This window comes from Nematostella vectensis, chromosome 2, assembly GCF_932526225.1.
Source record: "Nematostella vectensis chromosome 2, jaNemVect1.1, whole genome shotgun sequence".
Classification (NCBI taxonomy): domain Eukaryota; kingdom Metazoa; phylum Cnidaria; class Anthozoa; order Actiniaria; family Edwardsiidae; genus Nematostella; species Nematostella vectensis.
In genome coordinates, this window is record NC_064035.1 from 2,116,132 (window position 1) to 2,132,880 (window position 16,749).

General features: G+C 42.3%; 2 protein-coding genes across 2 annotated transcripts; both read right to left on the bottom strand.

Annotated features, from left to right (window-relative positions):
- Window positions 1-4,298: 4,298 nt before the first annotated feature.
- Window positions 4,299-6,691, bottom strand: LOC5515512 (universal stress protein PHOS32). Its single transcript, XM_001635622.3, has 4 exons — window positions 6,450-6,691; window positions 5,570-5,638; window positions 5,183-5,304; window positions 4,299-4,994 (listed from the first exon to the last, which is right to left on the bottom strand). The coding sequence occupies exons 1-4, from the start codon at window positions 6,517-6,519 to the stop codon at window positions 4,710-4,712; spliced, it is 546 nt and encodes a 181-aa protein (XP_001635672.1). The 5' UTR covers window positions 6,520-6,691; the 3' UTR covers window positions 4,299-4,709.
- A 409-nt stretch (window positions 6,692-7,100) lies between these two features.
- On the bottom strand, window positions 7,101-16,685 carry LOC116619923. Its single transcript, XM_048724237.1, has 5 exons — window positions 16,247-16,685; window positions 9,861-9,932; window positions 9,306-9,412; window positions 8,269-8,559; window positions 7,101-8,212 (listed from the first exon to the last, which is right to left on the bottom strand). Exons 1-5 carry the CDS (start codon window positions 16,314-16,316, stop codon window positions 8,180-8,182), a joined length of 573 nt encoding a protein of 190 aa, XP_048580194.1. The 5' UTR covers window positions 16,317-16,685; the 3' UTR covers window positions 7,101-8,179.
- Window positions 16,686-16,749: the final 64 nt, after the last annotated feature.

Below are 16,749 nucleotides of genomic sequence, written 5' to 3' on the forward strand. Positions count from 1 at the left end.
GTTGGAGCGGGTTAATAATCAACAGCAAGGCATTTGCTATATATATATGTTTTGTTGGAGCGGGTTAATAGTCAACAGCAAGGCATTTGCTATATATATGTCTTGTTGGAGCGGGTTAATAGTCAACAGCAAGGCATTTGCTATATATATATGTCTTGTTGGAGAGGGTTAATAGTCAACAGCACGGCATTTGCTCAATATGTGTTGTTGGAGCGGGTTAATAATCAACAGCAAGGCATTTGCTCAATATGTCTTGTTGGGGCGGGTTAATAGTCAACAACAATGCATTTGCTCAATATGTCTTGTTGGAGCGGGTTAATTGTCAACAGCAAGGCAATTGCTCAATATGTCTTGTTGGGGCGGGTTAATAGTCAACAACAATGCATTTGCTCAATATGTCTTGTTGGGGCGGGTTAATAGTCAACAGCACGGCATTTGCTCAATATGTCTTGTTGGAGCGGGTTAATTGTCAACAGCAAGGCATTTGCTCAATATGTCTTGTTGGAGCGGGTTAATTGTCAACAGCAAGGCATTTGCTCAATATGTCTTGTTGGAGCGGGTTAATAGTCAACAGCAAGGAATTTGCTCAATATGTCTTGTTGGAGCGGGTTAATTGTCAACAGCAAGGCATTTGCTCAATATGTCTTGTTGGAGCGGGTTAATAGTCAACAGCACGGCATTTGCTCAATATGTCTTGTTGGAGCGGGTTAATTGTCAACAGCAAGGCATTTGCTCAATATGTCTTGTTGGAGCGGGTTAATAATCAACAGCAAGGAATTTGCTCAATATGTCTTGTTGGAGCGGGTTAATAGTCAACAGCAAGGAATTTGCTCAATATGTCTTGTTGGAGCGGGTTAATAGACAACAGCACGGCATTTGCTCAATATGTCTTGTTGGAGCGGGTTAATATCCAACAGCAAGGCATCTGCTCAATATGTCTTGTTGGAGCGGGTTAATAGTCAACAGCAAGGCATTTGCTATATATATGTCTTGTTGGAGCTGGTTAATAGTCAACAGCAAGGCATCTGCTCAATATGTCTTGTTGGAGCGGGTTAATAGTCAACAGCACGGCATTTGCTCAATATGTCTTGTTGGAGCGGGTTAATAGTCAACAGCACGGCATTTGCTCAATATGTCTTGTTGGAGCGGGTTAATAGTCAACAGCAATGCATTTGCTCAATATGTCTTGTTGGAGCGGGTTAATAGTCAACAGCAAGGCATTTGCTATAGATATGTCTTGTTGGAGCGGGTTAATAGTCAACAGCAAGGCATTTGCTATATATATATATGTCTTGTTGGAGAGGGTTAATAGTCAACAGCACGGCATTTGCTCAATATGTCTTGTTGGAGCGGGTTAATAATCAACAGCAAGGCATTTGCTCAATATGTCTTGTTGGGGCGGGTTAATAGTCAACAACAATGCATTTGCTCAATATGTCTTGTTGGAGCTGGTTAATAGTCAACAGCAAGGCATTTGCTATATATATATGTCTTGTTGGAGAGGGTTAATAGTCAACAGCACGGCATTTGCTCAATATGTCTTGTTGGAGCGGGTTAATAGTCAACAGCAAGGCATCTGCTCTATATGTCTTGTTGGAGTGGGTTAATAGTCAACAGCAAGGGATTTGCTATATATATATGTCTTGCTGGAGCGGGTTAATATCCAACAGCAAGGCATCTGCTCAATATGTCTTGTTGGAGTGGGTTAATAGTCAACAGCAAGGCATTTGCTATATATATGTCTTGTTGGAGCGGGTTAATAGTCAACAGCAAGGCATCTGCTCAATATGTCTTGTTGGAGCGGGTTAATAGTCAACAGCAAGGCATTTGCTATATATATATGTCTTGTTGGAGAGGGTTAATAGTCAACAGCACGGCATTTGCTCAATATGTCTTGTTGGAGCGGGTTAATAGTCAACAGCAAGGCATCTGCTCTATATGTCTTGTTGGAGCGGGTTAATAGTCAACAGCAAGGCATTTGCTATATATATGTCTTGTTGGAGCGGGTTAATATCCAACAGCAAGGCATTTGCTCAATATGTCTTGTTGGAGCGGGTTAATAGTCAACAGCACGGCATTTGCTCAATATGTTTTGTTGGAGCGGGTTAATAGTCAACAGCAATGCATTTGCTCAATATGTCTTGTTGGAGCGGGTTAATAGTCAACAGCAAGGCATTTGCTCAATATGTCTTGTTGGAGCGGGTTAATAGTCAACAGCAAGGCATTTGCTATATATATGTCTTGTTGGAGCGGGTTAATAGTCAACAGCAAGGCATTTGCTATATATATATGTCTTGTTGGAGAGGGTTAATAGTCAACAGCACGGCATTTGCTCAATATGTCTTGTTGGAGCGGGTTAATAGTCAACAGCAAGGCATCTGCTCTATATGTCTTGTTGGAGCGGGTTAATAGTCAACAGCAAGGCATTTGCTATATATATGTCTTGTTGGAGCGGGTTAATATCCAACAGCAAGGCATTTGCTCAATATGTCTTGTTGGAGCGGGTTAATAGTCAACAGCACGGCATTTGCTCAATATGTTTTGTTGGAGCGGGTTAATAGTCAACAGCAATGCATTTGCTCAATATGTCTTGTTGGAGCGGGTTAATAGTCAACAGCACGGCATTTGCTCAATATGTTTTGTTGGAGCGGGTTAATAGTCAACAGCAAGGCATCTGCTCAATATGTCTTGTTGGAGCGGGTTAATAGTCAACAGCAAGGCATTTGCTCAATATGTCTTGTTGGAGCGGGTTAATAGTCAACAGCAAGGCATTTGCTATATATATGTCTTGTTGGAGCGGGTTAATAGTCAACAGCAAGGCATTTGCTATATATATGTCTTGTTGGAGCGGGTTAATAGTCAACAGCAAGGCATTTGCTCAATATGTCTTGTTGGAGCGGGTTAATAGTCAACAGCAAGGCATTTGCTATATATATATGTCTTGTTGGAGCGGGTTAATAGTCAACAGCAAGGCATTTGCTATATATATGTCTTGTTGGAGCGGGTTAATAGTCAACAGCAAGGCATTTGCTATATATATGTCTTGTTGGAGCGGGTTAATAGTCAACAGCAAGGCATTTGCTATATATATATGTCTTGTTGGAGAGGGTTAATAGTCAACAGCACGGCATTTGCTCAATATGTCTTGTTGGAGCGGGTTAATAATCAACAGCAAGGCATTTGCTCAATATGTCTTGTTGGGGCGGGGTAATAGTCAACAACAATGCATTTGCTCAATATGTCTTGTTGGAGCGGGTTAATAGTCAACAGCAAGGCATCTGCTCAATATGTCTTGTTGGAGCGGGTTAATAGTCAACAGCACGGCATTTGCTCAATATGTCTTGCTGGAGCGGGTTAATAGTCAACAGCACGGCATTTGCTCAATATGTCTTGTTGGAGCGGGTTAATAGTCAACAGCAAGGCATTTGCTATATATATGTCTTGTTGGAGCGGGTTAATAGTCAACAGCAAGGCATCTGCTCAATATGTCTTGTTGGAGCGGGTTAATAGTCAACAGCAATGCATTTGCTATATATATATATATGTCTTGTTGGAGCGGGTTAATAGTCAACAGCAAGGCATCTGCTATATATATGTCTTGTTGGAGCGGGTTAATAGTCAACAGCAATGCATTTGCTATATATATATATATGTCTTGTTGGAGCGGGTTAATAGTCAACAGCAAGGCATTTGCTATATATATGTCTTGTTGGAGCGGGTTAATAGTCAACAGCAAGGCATCTGCTCAATATGTCTTGTTGGAGCGGGTTAATAGTCAACAGCAATGCATTTGCTATATATATATGTCTTGTTGGAGAGGGTTAATAGTCAACAGCAAGGCATCTGCTCAATATGTCTTGTTGGAGCGGGTTAATAGTCAACAGCAAGGCATCTGCTCAATATGTCTTGTTGGAGCGGGTTAATAGTCAACAGCAAGGCATTTGCTATATATATGTCTTGTTGGAGCGGGTTAATAGTCAACAGCAAGGCATCTACTCTATATGTCTTGTTGGAGCGGGTTAATAGTCAACAGCAATGCATTTGCTATATATATGTCTTGTTGGAGCGGGTTAATAGACAACAGCACGGCATTTGCTCAATATGTCTTGTTGGAGCGGGTTAATAGTCAACAGCAAGGCATTTGCTCAATATGTCTTGTTGGAGCGGGTTAATAGTCAACAGCAAGGCATTTGCTCAATATGTCTTGTTGGAGCGGGTTAATAGTCAACAGCACGGCATTTGCTCAATATGTCTTGTTTGAGCGGGTTAATAGTCAACAGCAAGGCATTTGCAAACTGTTGCGGTAAGAAATATTTTTATTGATCTCTATTTAATAGACTAAAATGCGTCAAATTTCGGTACAATTGCAGGCGGTGTTTAGATAAACTTCCATTCAATCACAATTACGTAGGTTCGCTTTACCCTCGGCATCGACAGGCCCACGAACCGACTATCCTACAGCAAGCGATTAAGCCAGGGAAATTGATGTACCTTTACAGTAAAAAGCTGGGGAGGGTTTCAAATATCTCTTGCGTTCTAAGATAAATATAACTATATAGAAAACGTTGAATTGTTAGAAGCACTAAAAAAGTTAATTTAATATAAAAAACATTCATATTCACATGCTTTCCGTAAACTATTCGTGATCGAGAATTAATAAATATCTATATTTTCGTGTCTATACAGCGTGCATTTGTGCAATACTCAGATCATGATGATTTCTGTTGGCATGCATTCCCCTTATCCATCCTCTCCTGATTGATGGTTGTCTTGGCAACCTCACAGTGACAAGGGGGGACTAGCATCACCGGCACATGGGCGTGGTGCAGCACGTAGTCACTGACACTCCCCATGAGCGTGCGTCTTAACACGCCCACCCCTCGGCGGGACATCACTATCAGGGAGATTTCATTGTCAAACGCTTCTCTACAAAGGGTGTGTCCGACTCCCCCGTCCACCTCACCCCGTACAAATACATCAAAATCGTCCTCATCCTGTCAGGGAATAAACAAACGGATTCTTGTGAGGGTTAGCGTTTAGCTAAGCATTGCGTGAACTAAACATTGTGTAGCAATAATGGCCAAAAGCGCCAAAGCTTTTAGCTTCGACGTGTATTTGTGACGGCGTTCGTATACGATATATGACCCTAAGAGCAGCTGTCAATAAGACAAGCTATTCTTACCTGCGCCAAAGCCTTTAGCTTGGAAGTGTAGTTTTCTTTAAGGGCGTTGGCCTTGTGGTTGATCTCGTGGATCATCGCTTTGTACGCATCGTGGTGACGGGCACTTACAAGATCTGATAACACTAACAATGAAAATCACACTGTTATTTACGTTAGGATCAGAGCAAGAAAGATTTCGCCCCGACGTCAGACCTTTTGGGGTATAACAGTCTACTCTTTGTTCCCAGTAATTCCCCAGGGTAGTCATTCTGGCCTTTGTCGCGCAATATGGTTGAGCTTTTTGCGTGACAGCGGTTACGGCAGTGTTGGAGACTGTCTCCAGGGGAGAATAGTTGTGCTAACGTGTTTTCGGGATTATCATTTTCGTCCTTATTTTGGCATACTCACCTGGGCGGCTTATTACGTGTACCACGTGAATAAAGTCCTCGCCTGGCTTGTAGCAGTTGTTAAAGAAAACTGTAAACACAAAAATTATTGTTAATACGTTTACAGGTTTCTTGTCAAGCCTATACATGTTTACAGCTATCCTACTTTTCCCAAAGCAATACATTGAGTGTATTTCGTGACGGAGTGCTTTGCGTGACAGTAAGTTCGTGACGGGTTAGAAAGCGCTAAGATCTCGCATAACCCTGCTCACAAAGATGTTTCTAAAGAAAATGTGAAATCAAAGCTCCTTGAGTACAAGTTTTGTGGAGTTTCTGAGTTTCTTTTTTTTTTACCTTGTTATCGCCTCTCGTCAGAAATTATTCAGGCATTATATATTTTTTTCTAGAAGTAAAAAGTGTGAATAAAGCAATATTTCCATATTAACATTCTTCAAAGGTCTTATTAATAATAAATTTCCCGAAACAGGGCTCCTGTCGGGCCAGTTGGCGTTTGTTTATTATTCGCATCATTTGCATAACAGCGATAATCAAATATTTAGCGCAGGATAACCCCCTTGTATTTTTTTGATTTATGATAAAATTTCGGATAGATCTCATCATATGCGCGAAATTCTAGCTTCTTTTCGCAAGCTCGCAAATAAATAACAAACTAGAGTATTCACCGTGGCACGAGTCCTATTTAGGAATCATAGATATATTGGCCAGTTTGCACAGCAGTAATTGCTTTTAAACTTCCGTCTTTTCAAACATAGTTTAGAATCGATTTGTTTCTTACTATTTTTTGCTACCTGCCGCCCTCTCGCTTTCCACTTTTACCATCGCAATTACCATCTAAAAGTAGTCTCTCGCTATAAACATAGACAAAATACAATCACACTTACAGTTCAAAGCCTCTTCGCTATGGTGGCTCGAGTCGATAGCTATCATGACTTTCCTGGTGTGGCTAGACATGGTAAAATCACGGCAACAATAGAAATCTCGTACTACTGGCGCTGGTTGATTATATACTTATGGTGGCTTACGAATATTTCTCTTTTAAAACGTTTTCATCAACATTGCCGCTGGATTGTTGGTGGGCGGCTCGAGCTCAATATTCCACCTGTAGACTGCTGAAAACATCACCCCATGAAGTCCCGCCACAAGAATACGTGCATCTTTACCTAAAGCCAGGACAGGGGCGGTGGAAGGGGAGGGGCACTTTACCGTGCGGATGTTTCTTTATATATGAATTTTTTTTTTTTTAAACCAACGGGTTTCAAGCGGTACATATGCAACCGAAAACAAATTTGTTGAACAGTTTACAGTTTAAAATCCTTTGCATAAAAACCTAGGTTATCTCCCGCGTTCTTATAAATAGCGCTTAAGAATTTGCTACCACCACCACCCCCCCCCCCCCTCCCTTTGTCATGATAATATAGTAATATAGAACTAAATCGTTAGAGATTTATCATGCAATATTATTGTACATAGTTGTAATCTGATACTTAATCCTCTCCCTCTCAACTACATGCGCTCGCATCAACACACAATGCTTCATCCTGACAATTATATTCAATAAATCGATTAAATAAAGATCACAAATCATTACACCACTCCCTTTAAAACCACTACCCACCGCTCCCCCCAAACTTTCACCCCCCCCCCCCCCCCCCACTTATGGGACCACTCCGCCGCCACTGCCACCCCATGAAACCCGTCACCAACATACATACACCTGCTAAAGCCCCGAGTCGTAATGTCCTGAAAACATCACTCCATTAAGTCCCACCATAATAAGTGCACCTTCACTAAAGAGCCAGGACAAGGTCGTAAAGTAGCCACAGTGAGTTGGTGTTCATTTCATAAGTGTTGACAAGACTCAATAAAAAAGAGGGGTGCTCAAAGTTGATCACTTATAATAATCCAATAGCTTGATATTTTGCTTCTGCTTATTTATCATGATATACCGCTTTTCCGAGAGACCTTGCTCTAATCAAACATGTTTCCATAAGCTTAGTTGAAAACAAAATTTATTTTAACTACGCTAAACGTCATGGGGATCTAGAATACCAGCGAAGACATCTCAAAGTTACCCTGGTCCCAGAGCCTCGAGCGTCTCTCTTTTCAATGGCCAGTGAGGTTGAGACGAGGTTGAGACGTCTCAACCTCGCTGGCCACTAAATAGAGAGACGCACGAGGCTCTGGAACCAGGGGATATCAAAGTAAACGGCACTAAATAAAATAATTCAGCATCTATGCTTAATTAAGAAAAACGCATCTATGTACTACGTGATACCACGCAAAGTGGAAATGACATGGGCTATACAAAGTATTTTAAATACAGTTTGTACTTTTTAAGGCCCCGTCCACACGTGTCCGTGTTACATTTACGGGTATCGTTCACACGTATCCGCGAAAACGGCGACCAAGAACGGAACAACTTGAAAACGCTCTCCAGAGTGGAACAATTTGAAAACGATACCGTTTTGGTGCCGTGTTTACGGACGGAAAAGAAACCTTTTGAAAACGATGACGCGATTACTCAGGTCCAGTCCGCTTCAAATGAAAACGGATACGTATGGGCGGGGCTAAGCATCATCCTAGTGCTGGCGTGCCAAACTCGCGAGTAGAATCAGTGCAAATTGAAAGATATGTGTTGAATTCCCTGCGTCCTCTTGCGATACCATGTCTCCGCCATTAGCATGACTTGTGTTGAATTTCCTGCGCCTTCTGCTGATACCATGTCTCCGCCACTCGCTGCTCCTCCTCCAGTCTTTTCCGGTCCTCCGTCTGGGCCACCTGGCACTTGCAAGGGGGGACTACAATGGTGGGGATGTGGGCGTGGTGCAGCACGTAATCACTGACACTCCCCATCAGTGACCTTCTGATCAGACCCAGCCCACGCCGGGACATGATTATCAGAGAGATGTCATGATCCTGCGCTGTTTGGCAAAGAGTGTGACCGACGCCCCCGTCCATCTCTTTTAGTAGAGCCACTTCAAATCTGTCTTCCTGTTGGCACATGAAATATCGTTTGTCATTCTTGTTTTTCTTTGAGCCTCTAAATGGTGAATGAATTCAGTGATTTCAAGTAAACTTGCAGGGAATCTTGTTTTACTTTTTTTTTCAGGCCCGTACCCAGGATTTTTCTTTGGGGGATGCGAAATCCAAAAAAGTGGAGGTGGGGGGGGGGGGGGGAAGGGGGGGGTGGAGGGAGTTCTTTTATAACAATCCGACCACCCGCAAATAAAAAGTATTTTTATGCCTTTGCAGTATCTCCACGGGACGTTTATTGTCGGATTGTCGGACTACAAACCAGAGTTATCTAGCTCATGCTTTATAGTTTTGTCTACAAACATCACGTCTATTGAGAACCGAAAGTGGACCTTCGGCCAATGTGTGTGTGTGTGTGTGTGTGGGGGGGGGGGGGGGGGGGGGGTGCGGTTCGGGCCTGTTTATGGCAGCCATTTTGAAAAGGCCCGAGGATCACTTTATGCCCCCATATACCATTCAGACGAAGGCAACTAGGTTTGATGCGATATTATGGGAAAGGAAAGGTTAACTGGCCATGTCCTCCCCATGATGCATCACGATGGTGATAATACAATGTCAGCATAGAACATTTTGAAATCCACATCTATATGAGGTGGGCGAAGAAAGTCATTCGCGCAGACATTCAGACAGAAGCGTTATAGTTGGCGATGTAACTGCGTTATTGAGTTGTGTGTCTTGAGTCAAACATGTACGTGCACTTTTACCGGCAAAAGGATCTTCAGTTTGGCGTTGTAGTTTTCTAAGAGGATATTGGCTTTATGATTGATGTCGTTGAGCGCTTCTTCATAATCTTGCTTGCGGTGGAACATATCTACAAACCAAAAACAGGGTCCATAATCAAGATTTATTCAGGAGAATAAACGCACTATTTTAAAAATCCGTCACAAAACAGGGTTTAATACTAGGTACTCCCCTTCTAATGTACAGTGAATCAGGTGCGCACTCAGGATTGGCTGGGGGGGGGGGGGGGGGGGGGGTAGGCAGTCATAGGTAGATCCTTCAATAAGAAATGACACTTTTTGGCGGCCAAGGTGGGGGAGGGGGGTAGGTTCTGGCAGCTTGTTCAAAGTCATATCTTTCCTCTTATACCAATGCTCCTTCGGGGGAATACTACGGTACTGACTACTACGGTAAACAAATTGCTTATTGAAATCGGGGGACCTCTATAAGTGCACACGCTATATCGGAATCAATTCAAGAGTTCAAAAGCCGCAAGTTAGTGTTTTAGTCGTCGCAGTTTTTCTGACGCAAATACTTACGTGGATGGTGTGCTACCACGTGGACTACGTAGAGGAAGTCTTGCTCGGGTTTGAAGCAGTTGTTGAAATAAACTGTGGACAACAAGCGTCAGTTCTGTTGTGAATACGCGCCTATTATTATATGGCTACGATAGTACGCGCGCTGTGATTGGCTAATTTGTAGACGTGACATTCCCGTATTGCCCGTCTCTGAGGGCATTACCGAATTCCGTATTGCCCTACGAAAATTTTTTTCACAATCTTTTGGTTTTTGAAATTTTTTCCACCTTCAAACTGCAAAACGAGCGACAGCGAACATTCGAGTAGCGAATTCTAACACCCAGAAGAAAGAGAAGAGTTTAATCAGCGGGCCGTCTTTTTCCGTATTCGGAGCGGGACATTTTGTGAGTTTTTTTGTGTTGCTTTGTTCGGTTGCACTAAAACAAAATCGACCAAAAAACCAAAGCCACCCAAAAAAAAACAACAAGAAACAAACAGTTCTTAAAGTTGATAATGGGAGAGGACGAGCGCTTTGAAGTCGGAGTTTTATTATCCTGAAGAGATTGAAGAGGAAATTTTTGACATAAAGAAAAACAATAAGATCACGAGCCGCCACCGATAGCCAAAAAATACAAAGCTTAAGTTATTTATATCGGATAAACAAAAAAATGGATAAATAACAAGGGGTGTAAAGACCCAGAAAAGTCTCTTTAAGATAAGTACTACCTGTTATTTGTGAATGCAATATTTCCATCAAATCAAAACGCCGCACAAAGCGATTGGCCTTTTCATTTTAACTTACTTCAGAAGTTTGTTCTCTACATACCGTGGATTTTTCGAACTAAACAGTCCATTCATGCCATGAAGACCGACAACTCAGCTTTCTTTGTTATTGTTTGGATCAACTTCACCTATGATAAAACCTGTAGCTTCCAAGAGTCGTCCAATTACTACCAATTACTTGTTGTTGAATCTTTTTACTCATTTACATTTTTTTTCAGTTTGAAATTTCCCGGCAGAACCTCACTCTCGGTTAGTAAGTAGTTAGTAGTAGTTGTCGCAGGGTGAGTTATCTGCTCATCAAGCTGAAATTTACCCACTTCAATGCGAGTTTGATAATTTGTAGAGTTAATGCTTTATGTCTTCCATTTTTTTCCTTTTCGGCTTTTCAGGACCAACTCGTATGTCGTATATTCCTTTATGCATCAAAATCATAACTAATACATCTCAGTTTTTCGTGCGTCTGTTCGTTTACTAGTAAACGAACGAAGCTCGAGACCTGGTACCCAGGGTAATTTGAGAATTGAAAATTCGATAAATCAAAAAGAAGTTATAATAAACAATTGTAGTTAGCGGTCTCGCTCGATAATAAACTCCGAATTAATAGACCCAACACAGAAATATTTATCTATACTAAGCTATAGGTGTTTCTTGTTGTTTTAAAGTCAATATAAGCGAGCGAATACCGCCTCAAAGTTCTTGTTGTTTATCGATGAAGAACAGCCAAATCCGCACAGTCTTTCGCCCCATGACAGGTTCTCCAATAGGGTTCTGGATTCCGGATCCTAGTGTGTGGATTCCGGATTCCATGTGGGTTTTTTCCCGTGGATTCCGGATTCCATTTTTGTGTTCCAGGTTTTTTACAAAACTTTATATACCTCCAGTGCCTATATGTTCTAAATCTTTCTAATGCCTGTAAAGTTTTGTTTTTACCTTTCGATTCCATTTATAAACGTGTTGCGTTGTGTGGCTTGTTGTGTAGACCGCATCAAGAAATTTTAAAAGAAACAGTTTTTTTATTACTGTCAAAAAACAAAACTGCAGATCAAAGTATACTGTATCTTTTGTCTGTGCGTTACGTGGATAACTATGCTTCGATAGTCTGCAAATTCAATAGATCAAGGAAACCTTATAAACTCATCTGGAAATAAATGTTGCTGAGAATATGCCTACTCCTTTGTATATCAAAAACACAATATCAGGCTCTGGTATTTTTTGACCGTGCCATTGTGGCCCGCTTTGGTAGATATCAGGGCGAGTTTGGAAGAGCCATGGTAAGTATTTTGGCATGAGCCTATAACAATAACTAAAGTAGACATCACTATCGTAAAATGAAACGCGTTGTTTTGCGTCCTGATAAACTAACGCCTTCCACTCTCCTCGGGAACGACTCTTCTGTTGCTTCTGTGGGTCTGTGGGGGTAGAAGAAGCCAGCCACTTTCCTTCTTCGTTCTCATCTTTCCGTGTCCCCACCGTCTGATCATCGCCGTTAACAATTCTCGAAAGTCCGATGTGGACGATTACTAGGGCAACAACCTACGCTTTAAGATCAGGCAGGGGCTCGGCCAGCTTGCAGTCTTCGCGCACCAACAGACTAAGAGATTTTGTCACGCACAAATGCTTTAATGTAATGTAATGCTGCTAGTATAGCTTTGTGTCTCTACCTGTAATTCAGTCGAAAGACTGCGAGAGGTCATATGTGAATAAACTTGAATTATTATTATGTCTTTTTCGGGAGTTATGGTTGCGGTCTGGTCATCAATGGTGAGGCTTTCTACTTTTGCCAGCAGAGATCTGGGGAATTGCCGTTGCATACCTCGTCGAAGGTATATTTCAGATGGTCATGAGTCTGATCGAGCCATCTGAATGTTACACTGTCCCTTTGGAATCGTCCAGTTGCAGCGATGACCAAAACGTCTTCCGTCATAACGGCGAGCCAATACGGAGATGCTTCCCGTCGGCGATTGTGTCTGACGGCGACAATGTCGACTATCGTAAAATGAAACGCGTTGTTTTGCGTCCTGATAAACTAACCCCTTCCACTCTCGCCGGAAACGACTCTTCTGCTGCTTCTGTTGGTGTAGAAGAAGACTCTCCATTTGTCAGCCACTTTCTTTCTTCGTTTCCATTTTCCCGTGTCTCCACCGTCTGATCATCACCGTTCGCAATTCTCGAAAATCTGATGTCTTCTTCGGGAGTTATGGTTACGATCTGGTCATCAATGGTGAGGCTTTCTACTTTGGCAGCAGACATCTAGGGGAATTTCCGTTGCATACCTCGTCGAAGGTATATTTCAGATGGTCATCAGGCTGATCGAGCCATCTGAAAGTTACGCTGTTCTTCTGGAATCGTCCTGTTGCAGCGATGACCAAAACGTCTTCCATCATAACGGCGAGCCAATACGGAGATGCCTCCCGTCGGCGATCGTGTCTGACGGCGACGATGTCGTCTTTGTAGTACAAGACCTGCTGGTAATTCCACCGGTGTCATTTACTGTGACCGTTGATCGAGCTTCACTTACGAAGTCTAGCACGTCGTCTGAGCCCGTTTCGATTCGGTCAGGCAGCATACTCAGTGAGTATGGAAGGGTTCCTGTCAGCTCTTTTGTCTTAGCTCGGACATTTGCTTGTCGCACTCCTCTCCCATACTCCCTTGTAAAGTCCCGCATAGTCTCTGCATGTCTGCAGTCTTCTGTCTCATCACCAGTCCCTTTTTTCGTCTGCGTTTTCTTGGATGGCCTCTGCATCAGACTTGGTGGATCGCCCGAGATAATCTTCTCCGGATAAAACGAGTTCGGCCCTGTGAAGTATGTAAAATGCTTCAGGTAAATTCGGAGCATGTCATCTTCCACACAGCGCGTTCGTCTATAAGCATTCTCCACCATGGCATGGTCGGCACGCACGGCTTTGAAGAAGCACTCGACAGAAACAGTTGTCAGACTCGCAAAACTGATCTCCTCCAGGATTCGCTATTCGCAGATCTCCTTTCATGTGTTCACCATCCATCCGGAGGGAGCCACGATTTCATTATTCTTTCTAAAACTTAAACTTACACGTGTTTTGAAGTGAAAACTCTTTTGACCGATTACTTCGTCGAGATCAGAACTTCCTGTTCTCACAGATATGGCGAGGCGATTTCTTATGATTGTTTTTTTTTACAACACAATAAATATTTAAATAACTGAATGTCATTATCAATAAGAATTCGAAAGAATGAATCTGCCTTTACCAAAGCCCTCCTTGTCGTTGATTCTTGCCTGAGTGAAGCGAGAACTTGGAGGTGATTGGTCGCATGTTCAAACCTGCCCGCGTCTCATTGGCTAATAAAATAATAACCATGGAATGGCTTCTTCGTCAACCGCCAAAAGGTTGAAATAAAAATCACGTGCATATAAATCAAAATGAACCATAACCACCGTTCTTTTGGAAAAAAAGCCAAATATTAGAATAATGTTTATACTAATTCTTGTATTCCGGATTCCAGCTTAAGTCTTGGATTCCGGATCCTAATGTGTTGGATTCCAGATTCCAGTAGCATGGATTTCGGATTCCATAACTCATTTTTTCATGGATTCCGGATTACCTGTCATGGTGCGAAGTCTTGCATTGAGTACGGCTAAAAGGCTGCTCAAATAGTCCACAAATTGCATTTTTCTTTACTTCAAATGAATGTTAAAACATAGAGATGATTCTTTATTTGTGTTTCTTGTTGTTTGAAATCTTATATAAGCGAGCGAATACCGCCACAATGCGCGTAGCCGCCTTGAAGTTCTTGTTGTTTATCGTATAAAGAACAGTCAAACTCGCACAGTGATCTTGCATTGCTATGGCTAAAAGCTGCTCGCAAAGTCAACTAATCGCAACTTTCTTTACCTCACATGGAAGCTTAAACATAGATGATTCCTTTTTTGTGGTCCTTGTTGTTTGAAAGTTTATATAAGCGAGCGAGTACCGCCACAATGCGCGTAGCCGCCTTGAAGTTCTTGTTATTTATCGAAGAAAGAACAGTCAAACTCCGTGCAGTAATCTTGCATTGCTACGACTAAAAGCTGCTCGCAAAGTCCATTAATCGCAATTTTCTTTACTTCAAATAAAAGCTAAAACATAGATGCTTCTTTATTTGTGGTTCTTGTCGTTTGAAAGTTAATATAAGCGAGCGAATACCGCCACGATGCACTTTGCCGCCTCGCACATTAATCTTGCTTTGCGTACGGTTTATAGCCAAATTCGTTGTTGCGCGACCTGCCAGAATCCAAAATTCCTTTCTTCGTTTGGGAATAGCGCGTAGTCAATCAAACCAAACAATTCAGACGGCCCCAAAGGTTGTGTCTGACTACGCGCTATTCCCAAACGAGACAAGGTTTTTGTATTCGCCGAGGTCGCGCACCAAAGAATATGGCCTGTAAAGCCGCTTGAATAGTCCACAAAGATCTTTCAAATACAGTAAAGCTGAAAAATTCAATTCAGTATAGATAAATATTTCTGTGTTGGGTCTTTTAAGTCGGAGTTTAATATCGAGCGAATGAGCTCGAAAGTCTTTAAACTTCTCGAATAGTTTTGTTTGTTGGTCTACTTTAATTTCTTTTGGTCAAACTACTTCAATTTCCCATTTTTTAAGCTACTTTAATTTTAGCGTATAATGTTACATACCAACTCGTCACCACGAATGGTCAACTCGCCACCACTGGTGGTGGCGAGTTAGTTGGTGGCGAGCTGGCTATGGTGGCGAGTTGAACGTAAATCTTCATATTTCAGGTTGGTTTCATTTTTGTCGTAGAAGACTGGACTATCACGCTTAGATATGTAGGAGTGTCTTATCGTCTTCAGAGACATAAATATTGAACCACCTACCGACTAGCGTCCTTGGTTTATTTGAATACGTGATAATTTGCATGAAGCTTGTATACAGTTTTACAGAAAGTTCTCGACACTAATTTTATAACCTACTTTAAAAATCGCCGTGACAGAGCTTGTTACTGGTTTCAGTGTCTTGAAATAAACGAGCTGTTTTACGCCAAAGAGGCGGGTAAATTCGAGGAAATCGCGACAAACGGTTGAGTCAGCCAAATAGCACGCACGCTCCAACGACTTAAGGAAAACACACACACGCACACTAGATTTTACTCGTTTGCTAACGCGCAAACGATAATTTTGCAAATATTACTATAGAACCATTCTGGGTTTTTTTCATGAAAATTATATACTATCAGTATTCTCGAATTAATTCAAATTTTAAACTGTAAAGATGTCGCTCTTCAGGGACCGCGGAACCGGTATTGCCGGTATTGCCCGAGCAATACCAGAAATCGGCGAGAGGAAAGACATACATGAATGAGAAATCAGTCCGCCGTAAATAAGCAAATAAGCATCATTTCAGATGTCGCTAGAACCCTCAGAAAGTGCTCGAGTTAAGCGGAAATCAGTGCCATTTTTCGAAATTTTCTCGGGGGGAGAACCCCCCCGAACCCCCCTACTGGGGCTCGGGCCGTAGGCCCTTCGCGGCGACGGCCTCCGGCCGCCGCGGCTCCGCGGTCAGTTATGGCCAAAGAGTTGGCAATACCAAGATCACGCCCGCTCCGCGGGCCCTGCTCTTTCTCTTGCTTCACACAGAATAATACCAAAACTTACAGTGCACGGCCTCTTCGCTATGATGGCTCGCGTCGATAGCTAGCAAGACTTTTCTTGGTTGAGATGCCATGGTGACAACACTGCGTCAGAAATCTGTGCACTTCTTAACTTGAAGATGCTAGGGGTTATGCGATATTTTAGTTGGGCTTTATAATATCTGCTTTATATTCTCGGCCTAGCGGTTTTGCGTAGATGGTATTGTTTCTACCTGCGCCTCATGGAGAATATCACTGCGTGAATCCTGGGTCTGTGCAATCAAATGCAAATGCTGCGTCAACATGAGCCTTTGGGCCCCTTTGATGGAACCGCTGTAAACCTGCTAGCCTGTGAATGATTCGGGCCCGTAGGGTAGTTTTGTTTCAAATCTTAGGTAACATATGTGGCAGTCGTCACTGTGTCATCCATACCTGGTTTGGTGTGTTTTTTAAATATCTTCGATTGAATTTGATGATGATGCATGGAGCTTCGGTCTTTATTGCTATTCAAAACTTTCCGCACATAAT